The sequence below is a fragment of the Corylus avellana genome, chromosome ca1 (genome assembly GCF_901000735.1).
Source record: "Corylus avellana chromosome ca1, CavTom2PMs-1.0".
NCBI lineage: Eukaryota > Viridiplantae > Streptophyta > Magnoliopsida > Fagales > Betulaceae > Corylus > Corylus avellana.
Window position 1 is genome coordinate 44,988,265 of NC_081541.1, and position 17,475 is coordinate 45,005,739.

At 34.0% G+C, this 17,475-nt stretch overlaps 2 protein-coding genes across 2 annotated transcripts; both read left to right on the forward strand.

Moving 5' to 3' along the window:
- Nucleotides 1-279: 279 nt before the first annotated feature.
- Nucleotides 280-6,517, forward strand: LOC132167483 (probable inactive purple acid phosphatase 27). Its single transcript, XM_059578474.1, has 13 exons — nucleotides 280-681; nucleotides 921-1,011; nucleotides 2,492-2,758; nucleotides 3,451-3,559; nucleotides 4,036-4,153; nucleotides 4,244-4,376; nucleotides 4,639-4,826; nucleotides 5,070-5,256; nucleotides 5,347-5,414; nucleotides 5,615-5,705; nucleotides 5,790-5,978; nucleotides 6,187-6,267; nucleotides 6,352-6,517. The coding sequence occupies exons 1-13, from the start codon at nucleotides 347-349 to the stop codon at nucleotides 6,418-6,420; spliced, it is 1,926 nt and encodes a 641-aa protein (XP_059434457.1). The 5' UTR covers nucleotides 280-346; the 3' UTR covers nucleotides 6,421-6,517.
- A 3,986-nt stretch (nucleotides 6,518-10,503) lies between these two features.
- LOC132173318 (probable inactive purple acid phosphatase 27) lies at nucleotides 10,504-15,615 on the forward strand. Its single transcript, XM_059584784.1, has 12 exons — nucleotides 10,504-10,835; nucleotides 10,951-11,038; nucleotides 11,781-12,047; nucleotides 12,552-12,660; nucleotides 12,821-12,935; nucleotides 13,156-13,288; nucleotides 13,551-13,738; nucleotides 13,983-14,169; nucleotides 14,264-14,331; nucleotides 14,540-14,630; nucleotides 14,922-15,110; nucleotides 15,547-15,615. The coding sequence occupies exons 1-12, from the start codon at nucleotides 10,504-10,506 to the stop codon at nucleotides 15,613-15,615; spliced, it is 1,836 nt and encodes a 611-aa protein (XP_059440767.1).
- Nucleotides 15,616-17,475: the final 1,860 nt, after the last annotated feature.

Here is a 17,475-nt window from a genome sequence, read left to right on the forward strand (position 1 = left end):
CAATTTGGTCCTATACGACGAGCAATGCTAAATGTTACGCCTTCATTTTATTGGATTTATGTGAAAATGACACATCAACCATTTGAATGTATCAACTCTTTGTTAGAAGAAAAAAATTAAAGACGGATGGACACTGCAATGTCAAGTTGCATGTCAACCTGGTAAAATAGTGGTGGAATAATAATGTATTCATGAAGGAATATGCCTTTTTGTATTCTCCATAAATATTGGATTCATAACCACACTATTTTCCAACCTTAAAATCTCCATTACCATTCTCATAATCCTTTTTAACCAAATTCGAACATTCCAAAGAATTTTCGTTACCTTGTCTTGCAGTTTTCTCATGGAGCCCAGCAATTCCTGTTGGGTTTTCAGACTCTTCATCATATTACTCACATTCTTTCTCAGTTCTTCTTCTCCTTCTTCGTCATGGCCGTTGCACCCTTCACATATAAACTCCATGGCCATGCACAGAAACCACACATCAATGTCAGATTTTCGGCTCTTAAATAGAAGAACATTGATGGAGTGCTCCAACGTCACAGACCCTTCTATCAAAATCAAAGTTAGTCGGAAATCCAACCTTGTAGACGAAGAATATCTCAAGGTTACCGTTAGCCGAGTTTTGCATCCTTCAAAGGGTGACTGGGTCGCCATGATTTCACCTTCTCATTCTAAGTAAGAGATATTTATTTATTTATTTTTCAAAAAAAAAAAAAAAAAACAAATGTTATTTAAGTAGACTCCTATAAGATTGTTATGCAATTGGAATGTACAACAATTGTACACGAGTCTATTAAACAACATTACTAAAAAAGAATTAGAAAGAAAGAAATTAAGTTTACTTTCCTCTAACTTAGTTTTTATTATTATTATTTTTTTCTGCCTAGTTTGGTTATCTTTTCTTAAACATGCAGTGTAGAAAGTTGTCCACCCAATGGGATTCTTTATTTAGAAACTGGCGATTTTGCCAATATTCCTCCTTTACTCTGCCATTATCCCGTCAAGGTAAACAATTTTAAATTCAACCAAATGCTATATGGTATTCTTCAATGGTTATTTTTTATTTCCGAGATTGATGCAATTTTTATAAAAATAAATACTTTAATTAAAACAAATGAAGCAGCATCAACAGCATGCCTTACCTAATATCTATACAATTATAACATGTAGACCCTCAAGTTTAGTGTGATACTCTAGCTAATGTTGTAATTTTTCAGTAATGGTGTAATTTATTTACTTCAATTTGGATCATTTTGAGAAATTTATGACTCAGAGTACTTTCCTCCAAATTCTAAAAATTTTGAGTATAAAATTTGAACTTGTATTGAGAGGGGTAATAACTCGCTCAAGATAAAAAAAGAAAATACCTTGTATTACTAATGCTATATGCCACATACAGTTTTATTTCACTTTGCTAATGTGATACTGTCAATCAGTGCTTGATTTATTTTGTTTTTTTTTAACAATGATTGATTGACAGTGTCCATATCAACAAAGTTAGATAAAATAGTGATTTCTAGCATTTCTCATTTATCAATAGGCTTCAATTTTCACCGCTCGCTAGTAGTTTTAACTTTGCGTAGAGATTAGTGAGACATCCTATAATTAGTTTGATATTGGGTGAGTGGATTGTAACGGTATTCAATATTTATGAGTATTAAGTCTAGTATCGGTTCTTTATTTAGGTGATACTAGGTTTTATAAGTAATTTTAGAAAGTTTCAATTGGAACTTATTAATTTTTTTAGAAGAGTAATGTTATAAACTACATTTTTATCTCATAACTATCTCAAAATACGGACATAATAGTACTCCCAATCAACTCTTGCATTCTTTTATTATTTATAAAAGAAATTTAATAATTACTTAAAACTGTTGTGAAATAAAAATGTAATTTTTAACATTACTCATTTTAAAATGATAGCGTAAATATGACTATTATTTTCGCTGTCCATCGTTTTAATTTAATAATATATGTTATATTATAGTTTGTAGAGGTATAGAAGCATCGGAAGAAAAAAACTAGATAAGATGGCCAAGTTTATAAAGTAACCGACAAATTAAGTCACGTCAAGAAGTCATGACGTTCACGTAAGAACAAAAGGGTGGCTGTGGTTAATTACGCATCTTTCCGTCCCTTCCAAGGTTTTTGCCTTGTGTCCACCGGCAAAATTCATTTATAGAGTCTAATTTTGTCCATTTCTTTGTTTTAACTTCTTAGGATGATCATATAGTTTCCTGAATTCCTATTGTTAATGGTATTACAGATTTTATTATAAATTTCATTCGTACAATCTGATATAACATGTCAGCCAATAAACAATTAAATTCACTCTCTTATATGAGTTTAAGTTTTTTAGATAAATAATAATTATTTGGTATTCCGCCCGTTCTATATTTCCTTATAAAGAATATGAATTAATAATATCGAAGTCCTTATATATATATTGAATCTTAATAATCTTGTATTTATTTAAAATTTGCAGGCAATGTACATGAGTAAAGATCCAGACTATCTGAGTTGCAAGAATAAGCATCGCAAGAAATATAGGAGGGGTAAAGGTATAGTGACGAGCTGCAGAGGAACGTTAACATTTCATGTCATTAACATCAGAACTGACATCGAATTCGTCTTCTTTGGCGGCGGATTTGAAACGCCTTGCGTTTTGGCAAGATCACCTCCCATCAATTTTGCCAATCCAATTAAGCCTTTATATGGACATATCTCAAGTGTAGATTCAACTGGAACCTCGGTGAGTCACCATCTTTACTAATTAATTAAGATTAATTAATGCATTCATAAAAGGAAAGGTAATATAAAACGGGACTTCGGTCTCCAGAAATTTGCTTCTCGAATTAGTAAAATTGTTGGGAATTCCTTATGAAACTTACTAATTTGAGAATAAAAAAAATAAATAAAAAAAAAGAGGGTGGGGGGGTGTGGATTTGGGTCCTTATGAAACTTACTAACAATAAATTTTTTTTTTTTTCTCATTTGGTAAGTGAATAGTGCTCACCAATTTTAGTGAGTATTATAGCAGCTCACCAAATTTGGAGTTAAATTAACTTATCAGATATGGGTTATACTTCACCCGAATTTACATCCCAGCTAGCCCAAATAACTTTTCGCTAGCCGGGTGTAAATGCTCGAACGGCTTAAGAGTGATATCTTTCAATGAGTCCATATATCTTGCCTCCTGGTATAGATAATGAGGCTTGACAACTTGAGCCAACAGAAACAGCTTGTTTAACAAAATTAACAAATTGTCAAATTAGAAATGAGAAAAATTGTCAGATTAGAAATGAACAAATTGTCGAAGGTGTAGCTGTTGCTACTGATATTATAAGCATCATGGGGCTGGTTTAACCCATACCAAGAAACCATGTGAAGCTACCATGCATGCATTACTCTAATTTGAACTCTTGAACATGACATGTGATGCAGATGAGATTAACATGGGTTAGTGGAGCTAAGGAACCTCAACAAGTACAATATGGAGATGGAAAAACACTGACATCACAAGTTACTACATTTACACAAGATAATATGTGTAGTGAGTTCCTCAACATACTACTTTTCTTTGCTCCTTTTATCCCAAACATAAGGATATATATATATATATATATTGTTGGAGTCCTTCTCTTTGACAGCCATTAAATTTGCATTTGGTATATTTTATTTTATTTTTTAAAAAAATATACTTTAGCCCTTTGAACTACTACTACATTTTCATTTATTCCTTCAAAATTAAAAAGCAGCTTTGAGGTCCTTGAACTATATTACTTGTCAAATTAGATACTTTTGTATTTTTCTCCTCAAATTTCCATTGAAGTTATAAGTTTAGAGATATAAATGAAAATATGATAGTACCTCAAGAGACTAAAGTATATTTTCTCATTTTTTGGTGAACATCATATATAAAAGAGGGCAATTACATATGGCTGTCACCATCATCATATATAGATACCCTTTTCCTTCCTCTTAATTATCTTCTACTTAGATTTTGCTCCTGTGTTCTGAAATTGACAGATTCAAGTAGTTTTCAAAGTCCAGCAAAGGATTTTGGGTGGCATGACCCAGGATACATTCATTCTGCAGTAATGACAGGACTTGAACCTTCAAGCAAATTCTCCTACAGATATGGAAGGTTTTAGCAACCTTCTTTTCACCAACTACAGATATGGAAAGTTCTGAAATTTAATCATTTTATTAATATTCTAACACGTACGTACTGCAGTGACTTAGCTGGTTGGAGTGAACAAATCCAATTTCGAACTCCACCTGCAGGAGGATCAGATGAGCTCAAGTTCATAGCATATGGGGATATGGGAAAGGCTCCTCGTGATGCTTCTGCCGAGCACTTTATTCAGGTAAGGATAGGATACACTTGCTGCTGCAAATATAGTTAGACCCAAAATTTAATTTGTTTTCACAAAATTTTCAAGGTTTTCTGGTTTAAGCAAATCCCAATGAATGAACAAAGTCTAGTACTATCCAAAATGAATAAATCTTGCACTAATAACATGTTAATAACAGTGCATTATGGTGATTTTAGTCTTTTACTTCTTGAAACACAAATCTATTGACCCCTGTTTTTTTTTTTTTATATATTATTTTGTGATACATATATAGCCGGGGTCTCTCTCAGTGATTGATGCCATCGCAGATGAAATAGATTCTAACAAGGTAGACTCAATCTTCCACATTGGAGATATAAGCTATGCCACTGGCTTTTTAGTTGAATGGGATTTTTTCCTTCAACAAATAAGCCCTGTAGCATCACGAGTTTCTTATATGACTGCAATTGGAAACCATGAGAGGTACCTTTCTCATATGCATACTTTAATAAGTATTTTTTTTAAGTCATTTTTGTTAGAATATATTACAAGATTTGATTGATTTATTAATTCAAATTATATATAATACTCTTCGTTATGTGAGGATACGTAAAATATTTAATTGTAATGAGAGGTGAATAACGGAGACATGGTTTGAACTTATAACACCTACTCTGATATGCTTTTATATCTGCACCTTTTTTTTCTTTTTTTTGTCTTTTTCAGAGATTACGAAGATTCGGGGTCAGTATATACATTAACTGATTCAGGAGGAGAATGTGGAATTCCTTATGAAACATACTTTCCCATGCCAACCTCAGGAAATGATAAGCCCTGGTATTCCATAGAACAAGGAGGTGTTCACTTCACAGTGATTTCAATTGAGCATAATTGGACACAAAAATATGAGCAGGTTAGATTAATCAAACGCTTTATGTCCTTTATGCATGTTTATCTCCTAATCTGACATCACCTTCTTTTAAATATATGCAAAATGTTTCAGTATGAGTGGATGAAAAATGACATGGCTTCCATCAATCGATCAAAAACTCCTTGGTTAGTTTTCACTGGGTAAGTGAATCTTACATATTTTAACACTATTCTCTTCGAATTAATGTTGATGCTAAGTGAAAAGACTAGGTAGATTGAGGGACATTGTGATCTTTTTAATGTTAATTGGACATTGCAAATAAGATGGTAGTTTCTCACATTAAAGTAACTACCTCTTGTCTTGTAACTGTGTGCTCAAAATAGACATATGTAAATTGCAGGCATAGACCCATGTATTCTTCTGCAATAGGATTACTTAATGTGGACGACAGATTTGTTGAGGAAGTAGAACCATTACTCTTGGAAAGCAAAGTAAGTCCTTTTGGCCTAAGTAGCCATATTCCTGAATTTCTTTGATATGAACTTGTGTTCTTCTCTTTGGTTACTATTTATCAGGTTGATCTGGTTCTCTTTGGCCATGTTCATAATTATGAGAGATCCTGCTCAGTTTACAAAAAAGAGTGCAAGGCCTTTCCTATAAAAGATGTAAATGGGATAGATGTATATGATCACAGCAATTATAGTGCCCCAGTGCATGTAATTATTGGTATGGCTGGCTTTTCCTTGGACAAGTTCCCAGATCATGTAAGTTCATCCCAGACTCCCTATCTCTCCATATATATTATGCACGCATATATCCATGCAGGGACGGAACTAAAATTTCTCATTAGAAGACCAAAGTATGAACGAGGGGCCAAGCTGAAAGAGGGAAAACACGCCCCGTGGTTCCTCCCCTGCTCATGCATGTATGCATAGGTCTGATAAGTGAACTTGATCTCTTACATTGGAATAGGTGGAAAGCTGGAGTCTATCAAGGATTTCCCAGTTTGGTTATCTCAGAGGGCATGCAACAAAGAAAGAGTTCAACTTAGAGGTTAGTATATATATGCATGCACTTCTAGCTAGAATCTACTCTTACACATTTATGTTGTCTCACTCATTTCCTTCACTTTGGCAGTTGGTAAATTCAGGTACAAAGAAAGTTAAGGACAGCTTCCGCATCATTAAATCTCAAGCTTCCTCATGAAAGATTGTTGGAGAAGAGAGAGAGAGAAAGCACCTCCCCCCTTCTGCAAAGTATCACTGAAAGATCTATTTTGTTCAATAAGTAATCAATTTTGATGTGTTTTGAGCAAATATAATGAATTGAAATGATAGAAGTAAAGCGGAATCTCAACTCTTTGATTACGTTAATTGTGAGAACTTAATTTAGGGTAGGTCTTGAGTCCTATGTGGTAAAGCTATTTGATAATAATTAAGAATGCATGACGCCTTAACTCGTGTCATGTGTGCGCAGGCACGTGACACTAACCAAAGCCTCAAGAGTATATACAAAATTAACTTGGTTGGGACAGAAAAGTCAACTTTTTCATTTAAAATTAAGTCATATATTGAAATATATACTCAAAAGTTGTAGACCTCTAGATGAAAGAACCCAATTCTACAAGTGAATCAATGAATTCACATCATTATATATATATATATATATATATATATATATATATATATATAAGACCTTAATTCCTTCCAAGGGACAGGGATGTGATATCTTTAATTAGTCCAACAAATAATTTGTGCAACATTAAATAGTCATGTCCTCCACTACCTACCGTAGTTAATAGAATTGTTGATACTACAGGGGCCGCTTGAAGTTGTTTCCAATTAGAATTTTAGGCGACTTAAAAAAAAAAAAAAAAAACTTTTAGCTTTCTCCAAGTAAATATTTTTCAAATATAGATATAAATTTCTTACAAAGCGGTCTAATAATGGTATTACCTCATCTCATTACTGTGGAAAAAATTGCTCTATCAAGACACGGTCCAAAATACAAAGAGGGGTTGTCCCTCTCCACTCAGTATCCTCTCCTAAATCTAGAGCGTGCTTTGCCAAACAGTGAGCTACCCTATTGGCACCTCTCCTGACATGGCTGATTTCCCACTGAGAAAAATTCATGAGCAAAGACTTAGCATCATTAATCACCATCCCGTAGCTATTCCAGTAACTACCATCCTGCCGTAGAGCTTGGACCACTTCAAGCGAATCACCTTCAATGATAATATTTGTAAGGCCTAACCTTTTACCTAGGGCCAATGGTTTCCGCTCTCCGACCGCTTCAGCTGTAGCAGGATTTATGATGCGAGTGTCCTTAAACGTACATGTGCTTTTAACATGTTTTTTTAATTAACTTAATGTGCTTTTAATCAAATGGAAGAATGGCATTGTCACGTTAGCATACTAGGATGTGATTAAGAAAGAGAGAGATAATTGTGGGATGTTATTGAAAACAAGTGAAAAACGAAAATACTTCACAAAAAAGAAATAAAAACGAAATAGACATTAAAAATTGTTTCCAATTAGAATTTTAGGCAACTTCACAAGGGTGCGTTTGAGATTATGATTTTATTATAGATAAAAAGTGTGATTTTAAATAAAATTGTAGAAAATAGAATTTTGGAATTGGGTTTTTAAAAAATTATGATTTGAAAATATAAAAAATCAGCATTTTTAAAAAGGAGGAAATGCGGTGCTTTTTTGAAAATGCAAAACTTTAAAAATTAAACTGCGATTTGCCAAACATTTAACTATATTTTTCAAATCACTATTTTTAGATCCTACTTTTTAAAATTGCAAAATCAGTACCCTAAGCCGTATAAAGCAACACAAAATAAGAGTTATAGTGACGGAGCTGGGGGTGGCCCTACCCAACACAAGGAAAAAAAAATTATAAGGAAAAAAAAAATTGTAAGGTAAAAATAAAAATTATAAGGTAGTAATCTTTTGTGGTAAGATTTGAATTATGTACGTATCTCATGCATTCAAATCTCTTTGTATCTATAGACAATCATAATTATAAATATAACACTGTCATACTTATTGATCTTCTCAGCAGCAAATACACCAAACATAGTTGCATTGAATCAACCTTTAAAAAAAAAAAAAAAAAGGAAAAATATAAAAAAGCCCTCCAAACTACCAGCCGTTTTCAATTTAGCCCCCTAATGTTCCAAAAGTGATAAAGTAACCTCTCAAACTACCAAACTATTGCATTTTGGTCACTCCGTTAATCAAAACTGTCAGTTTGGCTGGAAACTGCAAAACGACATCGTTTTGTTACGGGGTAAGTTACTACAATGCCCTTTTATGAAAAAAAAAAAAAAAATTGGGAAAAATATATAAAAGCCCTTCAAATTACCAGCCATTTTCATTTTAGCCCCCTAATGTTCAGAAAGTAATAAAGTAGTCCACAAACTACCAAACAGTTACAATTTGACCACTCTATTAGTCATTACCAGCAAATATGATGAAAAATTTAAAACTACGTCGTTTTGGCAAAGGTAAGTTACCAAAATGCCCTATTTTGGAAAAAAAAATATATCATATTAAAACAAGCAAGCAAAATAGAGCCGTTTTGCTTGAAATTAGGATTTCCTTACACTTACCAAAACGGAACCGTTTTGGTAAGTGCTTGGAATTAAAAGAAAAAACTCTAGACCCCACGCAGGTGACCCACGAAAAACCCCCCAACCCCAGTTTATCCCTCTACCCAAAACCACCGGCCACCACGTCGTTCTATCTCCGGTAGCCTGTAAATCTTACCCATAACTCAATATTTTTATTGTATTTCATGGTATAGCTGTCGGATCGGTGTTGTTTATCTGCTAACGTGGTTTTTTTGTTTGATTTTTACAATGGGTAAGAATTTTTCGGTGGCGCTTCGTAGCCATTGGATGGTGTGGCCGGCGGTGATGGATGGTGGTGGCAGGGGTAGCTGGTTTTGAGAGAGAGAGAGACAGAGGGGCGTTGCGTTTTTTTCACTTGAGGGAGAAGGTTGCTGAAGATAGAACAACGTGGTGGCCGGCGGTTTGGGGGAGAGAGATAAACTGGGGTTTGAGGTTTTTTCTGTGTGGGATCTAAGGTTTTTTCTTTTTATTCCTAACACTTACCAAAACGGCGCCATTTTGGTAAGTGTAAGGAAACCCTAATTTCAAGCAAAACGGCACCGTTTTGCGTGCTTGTTTTAATATAATTTTTTTTTTCTAAAAGGGTATTTTAGTAACTTACCCTTGTCAAAACGACGTAGTTTTGAATTTTTCATCATATTTAACAGTAATGACTAACGGAATGGCCAAATTGCAATTGTTTGGTAGTTGTAGGCTACTTTATCATTTTCTGAACATTAGGGAGCTAAAATGAAAACGGCTGGTAGTTTGGAGGACTTTTTTATATTTTTCCAAATTTTTTTTTTTTTTTTCATAAAAGGGCATTGTAGTAACTTACCCGTAACAAAACGACGTTGTTTTACAATTTCCGTCCAAACTGACGGTTTTGACTAACGGATCCGTTCAAAATGACACGTCAATATTTATTGACGTGTCTAATTTTAGCGCGTGTCTAACATTTATTGGCGTGTCTAATTTTAGCGCGTCAATAAATATTTAAATATTAAATTATTTAAATAAAATTTTTAAAAATTAAATTGAATTTAAATTTCCTGACGTGTTGAATGTAACACATCAATAAATATTGACGTGGCATATTTAACACGTCAAAAAAAAAAAATTGTTGACGTGCCACTTTTGGCACGTCAATAATTACTGACGTGGCAAAATTTGGTTACTGTTTGGCACGTTATAAACCATCTTTTTTTTTTGTAGTGAGAGTGGCCTAAATGCAATAGTTTGGTGGTTTGGGGGCTACTTTATCACTTTTGGAACATTAGAGGGCTAAATTGAAAACGGCTGGTAATTTGGGGGGTTTTTTTTTTATATTTTTCCAAAAAAAAAAAAGAAATCATCACTTTTTCCCAACACTTTTTTTCAAATTCTTTTTTCCAAATGATCTAGTCCATTCAATAAATAAATAGATTTATATTTTTTTTTTCTTAAATGAATGTGGGTCCAGATCATTTGAGAGAGGGGATTTAGAAAAAAGTGTTGGGATGCCTAGCGATAGTATACTCGTATAAGAATATTCCTTTTTGTACTCTCCATAAATATTGGATTCATAACCACATTATTTTCCCAGCTGAAAAATCTGCATTATCATTATCATTCTCATAATTCTTTTTATTCAAATTCGAAGATATTCCAAAGAGTTTTGCAGCTTTCTCATGGAGCCCAGCAATTCCTGTTGGGTTTCCAGATTCTTCATCATATTACTCACTTTCCTTCTTAATCCTTCTCCTTCTTCGTCATGGTCGTTGCACCCTTCACATATACACTCCATGGCCACGCACAGAAACCACACAGCAATCTCAGATTTTCGGCTCTTAAATAGAAGAACATTGATGGAGTGCTCCAACGTCACAGACCCTTCTATCAAAATCAAAGTTAGTCGGAAATCCAACCTTGTAGATGAAGAATATCTCACTGTTACCGTTAGCAGAGTTTTGCATCCTTCAGAGACTGACTGGGTCGCCATGATTTCACCTTCTCATTCTAAGTAAGATATATATAATTTTTTTAACCAAAAAAAAAAAAAAAATTTACTTTCCTCTAAGTGATTTTTTTTTTTCTTCCTCCATTTAATTGTTTATTCTCTTTTCTTGAAAATGCAGCGTAGAAAGTTGTCAGGACTATTCTTATGGTTATATTCAAACTGGCGATTTTGACGATCTTCCTTTACTTTGCCATTATCCTGTCAAGGTAAACACAATATATAGTAATTTGTTTCTTCAATGGTTATTTAATGCAATTTTTATTAAAAAAAAAAAAAAAAGAATTACTTTAAAACAAATGAAGCAGCATGATCAACAGCATGCATGCCTTATCTATACAATTATACCATGTTAGACCCTCAAGTTTGGTTACTTATTAAGTGTCCTATAAGTTTTTTATTAAGTGAGATTAGGCTTTATAAGTAATTTTAGAAATATTCAGTTAATTAAATTTCTAGAGTACTTTATTTTTGCCCATTTCTTTGTTTAATTTTCTAGGATGATCAAATATGTTCTTGAATTCTATTTTACAATGCAACAAAGTTGTTAGAGATGCTATAATTTTTATTATCGATTCTCTTTAAATTGAAGTAACAATTCACGTGACAATCAGTCACTAAATAATTAAATTTTGTTGATTAATTTTTTTATTTATGAAACGTTTCCTACTTTTAACTTTAGAGTACTTTAGAATCTTACAGCAGAAATCGGTATTTAGGTGTCGAGGAGAAGAGTTTGAATTTTATTATTCCAATCCGCATACGTCTAAGTGATGAGACTTTTTTATTAGAACTCTCACTCCGCAGTATTAATTAAATGATTAAATTCATTATTTCTTATCTATTTAAGCTTTTTGGGATATTCGGAGTTCTATATTTGCTTATAAAGAATATGAATAATATCATAGATCAATCTTAATATATATATATATATATATATATAATTTGCAGGCGATGTTCGTGAGTAAAGATCCAGACTATCTGAGTTGCAAGAAGAAGCATCACAAGAAAAGTAGGAAGAGTAAAAGTGTGGTGACCAGCTGCACAGGGAAGTTAACATTTCATGTCATTAACATCAGAACCGACATCGAATTCGTCTTCTTTGGCGGGGGATTTGATACGCCTTGCGTTTTGGCAAGATCACACCGCATCAATTTTGTCAATCCGAAGAAGCCTTTATATGGACATATCTCAAGTATAGATTCAACTGGAACCTCGGTGAGTCCACCATCTTTACTGAGATTTCCATTAATAAAAGAAAAGATAATAGAAAAAGAGTGGCGAGTGCGGCACCCCAACATCTGGTATAAACATTACGGTACAAGATAAAATCTAGTGTTTGAAAATAGGTCAAATAAATGGCTTGGCCGAATAGTCGCTAAAAGCCTAAAACGGCCGTTTTGAAGACTACAATTGCTTAAGGATAAGTGGATTAAGTTGAGAAACGCCTACGTCGCCTGGTGTATTTTTAACTATCTATTTTACTATTTTATTTAAATATTATTGTTTTTAAGATTTCTTTACACTTTCTTTTTTGAGAGGAGAGAGTGATATATATAAAAGAAAGAAACAGCTTCTTAATTTTACAAAATTAAAAAAATTGTCAAACCCTAATCCAAGCGAAGGTGCATCGGTTGCTGCTGATATTATAATTAAATGTGCATCATGGGGCTGGTTTAAACCATGTGAAGCATTATTCTAATTTGATGATTTGTGATGCAGATGAGATTAACATGGGTTAGTGGAGACATGGAGCCTCAACAAGTACAATATGGAGACGGAAATACACTGCCCTCACAAGTTACCACATTTACACAAGATCACATGTGTTGTGAGTTCCTCAACATACCTTTTGTTTTTTTCTTTGTGAACATCATTTACAAAGGAGGCCAATTACATATGGCAGTCACCATTCATATAAGTATATAGCTACCGTTTTCCTTCCTCTTATATTCTACTTAGATTTTTCCCCTATTTTCTGAATTTGATAGCAAGTTCATCACCAAGTCCAGCAAAGGATTTTGGGTGGCATGACCCAGGATACATTCATTCTGCAGTAATGACAGGACTAGAACCTTCAAGCACCTTCTCCTACAAATATGGAAGGTACATTGTCACAACTTCCGTCACATATATTTGTAGAGAAATGTTTCTGTGCATTCTAGCGTCCATCTAGCGTACATTAATTTAAAAAAGAAAAAAGAAAAAAAACAATGGTGGATGAAACATGCTAACTCATTGGAAATGCATACGAGATAGATGTCAAATTAATGGAAATAGGCATTTCTCATACTTTTATTTATTAAAAAGCACATACTTCATGCAGTGACTCAGCCGGTTGGAGTGAACAAATCCAATCTAGAACTCCACCTGCGGGAGGATCAGATGAGCTCAGGTTCATAGCATATGGGGATATGGGAAAGGCTCCTCGTGATGCTTCTGCCGAGCACTTCATTCAGGTAATTAAGGACAGGATGCATTTGCTGCTGCAAATATAGAAAGACCCAAAATTTAATTTGTTTTCACAAAATCTTCATGGTTTTCTTGTTTAAGCAAATTCCAAAATGAAGAAATCTTACATTAATAACATGATAATAACAGTGCATTATGGTGATTTTCGTCTTTTACTTCTTGAAACACAAATATATTGACCTCTGTATTTTTTTAAAAAAAATTTATTGTTATTATTATTATTATTATTGTTTTGTGATACATATATAGCCAGGGTCCCTTTCAGTGACTGATGCCATCGCAGATGAAGTAGATTCTAACAAGGTAGATTCAATCTTTCACATTGGAGATATAAGCTATGCCACTGGCTTTTTAGTTGAATGGGATTTTTTCCTTCAACAAATAGGCTTTGTAGCGTCACGAGTTTCTTATATGACTGCAATTGGAAACCATGAGAGGTACCTTTGTCATCTGCATACTTTAATAAGTATTGTTTTTTTTTAAGTCAGTCTTGTTAGAATATATTAGAGGATTTGATTGATTTATTAATTAATTTAAATTATATTATAATACTATTCATTATATGTGGGTACGCGAAATATTTAATTGTAATAAGAGGTGAATAACAGACAGGTTAAAACTTATAACCTCTGCTCCAATTTGCTTTTATATTTGCACTTTTTTTTTCTTTCCCTTTTTCAGAGATTACGACGATTCGGGATCAATATATACATTAACTGATTCAGGAGGAGAATGTGGAATTCCTTATGAAACTTACTTTCCCATGCCAACATCAGGAAAGGATAAGCCATGGTATTCCATAGAACAAGGAAGTGTTCACTTCACAGTGATTTCAACTGAGCATAATTGGACACAAAACTCTGAGCAGGTTAGATTAATCAAAAGCTTTATGTCCTTTGTGTTTGTTACCTCCTAATCTAATATGATATCACCTTCTTTCAAATATATGCAAAATCTTTCAGTATGAGTGGATGAAAAATGACATGGCTTCCGTCGATCGATCAAAAACTCCTTGGTTAGTTTTCACAGGGTAAGTGAATTTTACATATACTAACACTGGCTTTGTTTGATAACGTTTTTTTTCCTTCTTCGTTTTGTTTACCCTTTTCAAAACAAAAACATCAAGAAACATTACCATAAATGATTCATGTTTGACTCCTTCCGTCAAAATAGGATAGTAGTTTGAGGGGATATCATAAGTGTAATTTATCCTAATATAATTTATCTGTAAATTGTAGACATAGACCCATGTATTCGTCCGGAGAAGGATACCTTAACGTGGATGATCAATTTACTAAGGAAGTAGAACCATTACTCTTGGAAAACAAAGTAAGTCGTTTTGACCAGTAATTCTAGGTAACCTACTTGTATCTTACTTATGTCCTACTAAGAATGATGTGGCTATTAAAATCACCATTGGGTTTGTAATTGATCATTACTGAATTTTGATCAAATGGTGATTTTAATAGCCACATCATTCTTAGTAGGACACAAGCAGCCTTTTAAAATTACTCCTAAGTAGCCATATTCCTTAATTTTTTCAATGTGAAATGATGAGCTCTTTGATCCCTTGCTTGACGTGGTTAGAAATAAATTAATTGGGTTGCTATTTATGTGCAGGTTGATTTGGTTCTCTTTGGCCATGTTCATAATTATGAGAGATCTTGCTCGGTTTTCCAAAAAGAATGCAAGGCCTCTCCTAAAAAAGATGAAAGTGGGATAGACGTATATGATCACAACAATTATAGTGCCCCAGTCCATGCAATTATTGGTATGGGTGGCTTTTCCTTTGACAAGTTCCCAAATCAAGTAAGTACATGAATGTCTCTCCAATGCTTCATATATATGATGCACGCATAAAACTAATACTAGAAATTATATTTTTATATCACAAAACTGATGTGTCACTCCCAACAAACCCCTTGGATCAGTCCTTCTTAAAAAAAAAAAGGGGGCAGTTTGTATATATACACTACTTTTTGTTGGTCAAGTTTGTATATATACACTACTTTTTGTTAGAGCCCTTCTCTTTAGACAACCTTTGTTATTTATTTATTTATTTTTTATTTTTTATTTTTGTGAACATCATGTGAAAAAGGGGGCAATTACAGCATATGGCAGCCAATGCAACATATTTTAGTAAAGTTCAAACCTGAAATTGCGTAGATATAGGTAACCATATATATACCCTTTTCCTTCCTCTATCTTATTCTTAGATTTTGTCCCTTTGTTCTGAAATTGACAGGTTCAACTTTATCAAGTCCAGCAAAGGACTTTGGGTGGCATGACCCAGGGTACATTCATTCTGTGGTAATGACAGGACTTGAACCTTCAAGCACCTTCTCCTACAGATACAGAAGGTTTTAGCAACTTTCTTTATAACAACTACTCATAGTTTCAGAAAGGAAAATGCTATTCTTACTCTAAATTCATTAATGCTATTCCATCACCTAGTTATTGACCATTTTTGCCATATGTATGTGCCAACAACCTTATTGGCGCATGAGATGCACACGCGGCGAGTAGCCGCAGCGTCTGGCGTGTGCACCACGCGCGCTAGGTGCTTCTCCTCCTTACTCCAGAGGTGTCGCCACGTCAACCCTAGCCCTTTGCCACGTGTTAGCTCCGAAAGAAAAAAGAAGAAGAAAATCAATATTATCCTGATCCAACCATTTTCAACCCGATTCAACGGGTTAGAACCTCGTCTCAAATCGGGTCAGACCATCCTTAATCGGTCCATGGGTTTTCAGGCATATTTGGCCCAATTAAACCGGCCCACTCTTCAATCCGACCCAGCGGGTTTCAAATCCGGTTCGGTTCAATTCATCAACTCGAACCGGATCCATACAAGGCATCCGACCCAATCCAAAACTGGTTCCAACTTAGGTCATTGGGTTCAAATCATTTCTCCAACCCAGTCTAAAACCGTTTTCCTAAACCAGGTCACTGGGTCAAACTCTCCAAACCTGTCCAAATTTGTCAACCCGATCCATCGGGTTAGACCCGGTTTATATAATTTCGGGTCAACCATTACAATGGTCCATGGGTTTTGGCCTAATTAAATTGGCCCAATCTAGCTTATAAGGCTCCAATTCAAGACTCAACTCCATCAAGTTGGCCCAAGTCCGCCAGCAACCAGAAAACAGCCTGTTGCCATAGCCTACCGCCGCTCTCGGCCTCCGGCCACCACTCCGGCAACTTTTTAGGCAAAAAAAAAAAAAAAAAAAAATCTTTTCCTTTATTTTTCCAACATCAATTTTATACATTGAGTTTGAGGAGGGATGTTAGAATATTTTATATATTATTCTAGGGTTTATTCCCTAACTTAATTAGTATACGGTTACTTGCCTATCACTCATAGCCTCTCTACAAAAAAAGGCCTCTATATTCATTCATTTTACACTACTCAATATAATGTAGTCTCTTGTATGCTTCCGCTCTCTATTATTCTTTCATTCTTCTATATCTCTCCATTATTCTAACAGAGATGAATCCCTTTCTTTTTCTCTTTGAAGCCTTTCATCGAACATCATCTCTCTACCCTTGGCCTCTTCATCATCGTCTACCTCTACCATCCAAGCCATCACCAGTCCAAACACCAGCCCAAGGAAACAAAAATCAGTAAAATGCCAATCAAATATACAGTAAAATGCCAAAAGAACCTAAACATACGCTTCGGTCTCTTTCCCAGCATATTCTCAGCAACCAAACAGAGAATACCAAAAATATCAAACACCCAGAAAGCAAAACAACCAATCACCAAAATGAGAAATACCCATCAAAAGCAAACCCAAAACAACCACAAATGTTCACATAACAATGTGAAAATTAAAAACCCAAAACCAGAGTGGAAGAGGTGGCTTTTCGGCCACCCCTTCATTTTTTTTTTTTTTTTCTAAAAAAAATATTAATTTTTTAAATTGAATTAATAAAAAATTATTATGCTGACGTGGCAAAACGGTGCATTTTGATTGAGACTAACAGGCATTACAAAAATCTAACGGCAAGGATTTTATTGGCATTTCGATTAATCTAGGGAGTAAAAATTCAAAAGAAAAAAAACTTACAGATTTTTTAATTTTGACAGGTTGACTCAGGGACTTATCATATATTTACCCTTATTATTATTATTATTATTATTATTATTTGACTTGAATTTCCATGTTATTTAGTG

What these genes read in the sequence shown, in the direction of transcription:
- LOC132173318 (XM_059584784.1), top strand. Translation starts at nt 10,504, where the DNA reads ATGGAGCCCAGCAATTCCTGTTGGGTTTCCAGATTCTTCATCATATTA. An exon ending in ATTTCACCTTCTCATTCTAA is followed by an intron (nt 10,836 to 10,950) that starts GTAAGATATATA and finishes TTGAAAATGCAG; the next exon opens with CGTAGAAAGTTGTCAGGACT. An exon ending in TTTGCCATTATCCTGTCAAG is followed by an intron (nt 11,039 to 11,780) that starts GTAAACACAATA and finishes TATAATTTGCAG; the next exon opens with GCGATGTTCGTGAGTAAAGA.
- LOC132167483 (XM_059578474.1), top strand. Translation starts at nt 347, where the DNA reads ATGGAGCCCAGCAATTCCTGTTGGGTTTTCAGACTCTTCATCATATTA. An exon ending in CTGCCGAGCACTTTATTCAG is followed by an intron (nt 4,377 to 4,638) that starts GTAAGGATAGGA and finishes ATACATATATAG; the next exon opens with CCGGGGTCTCTCTCAGTGAT. An exon ending in CATTACTCTTGGAAAGCAAA is followed by an intron (nt 5,706 to 5,789) that starts GTAAGTCCTTTT and finishes ACTATTTATCAG; the next exon opens with GTTGATCTGGTTCTCTTTGG.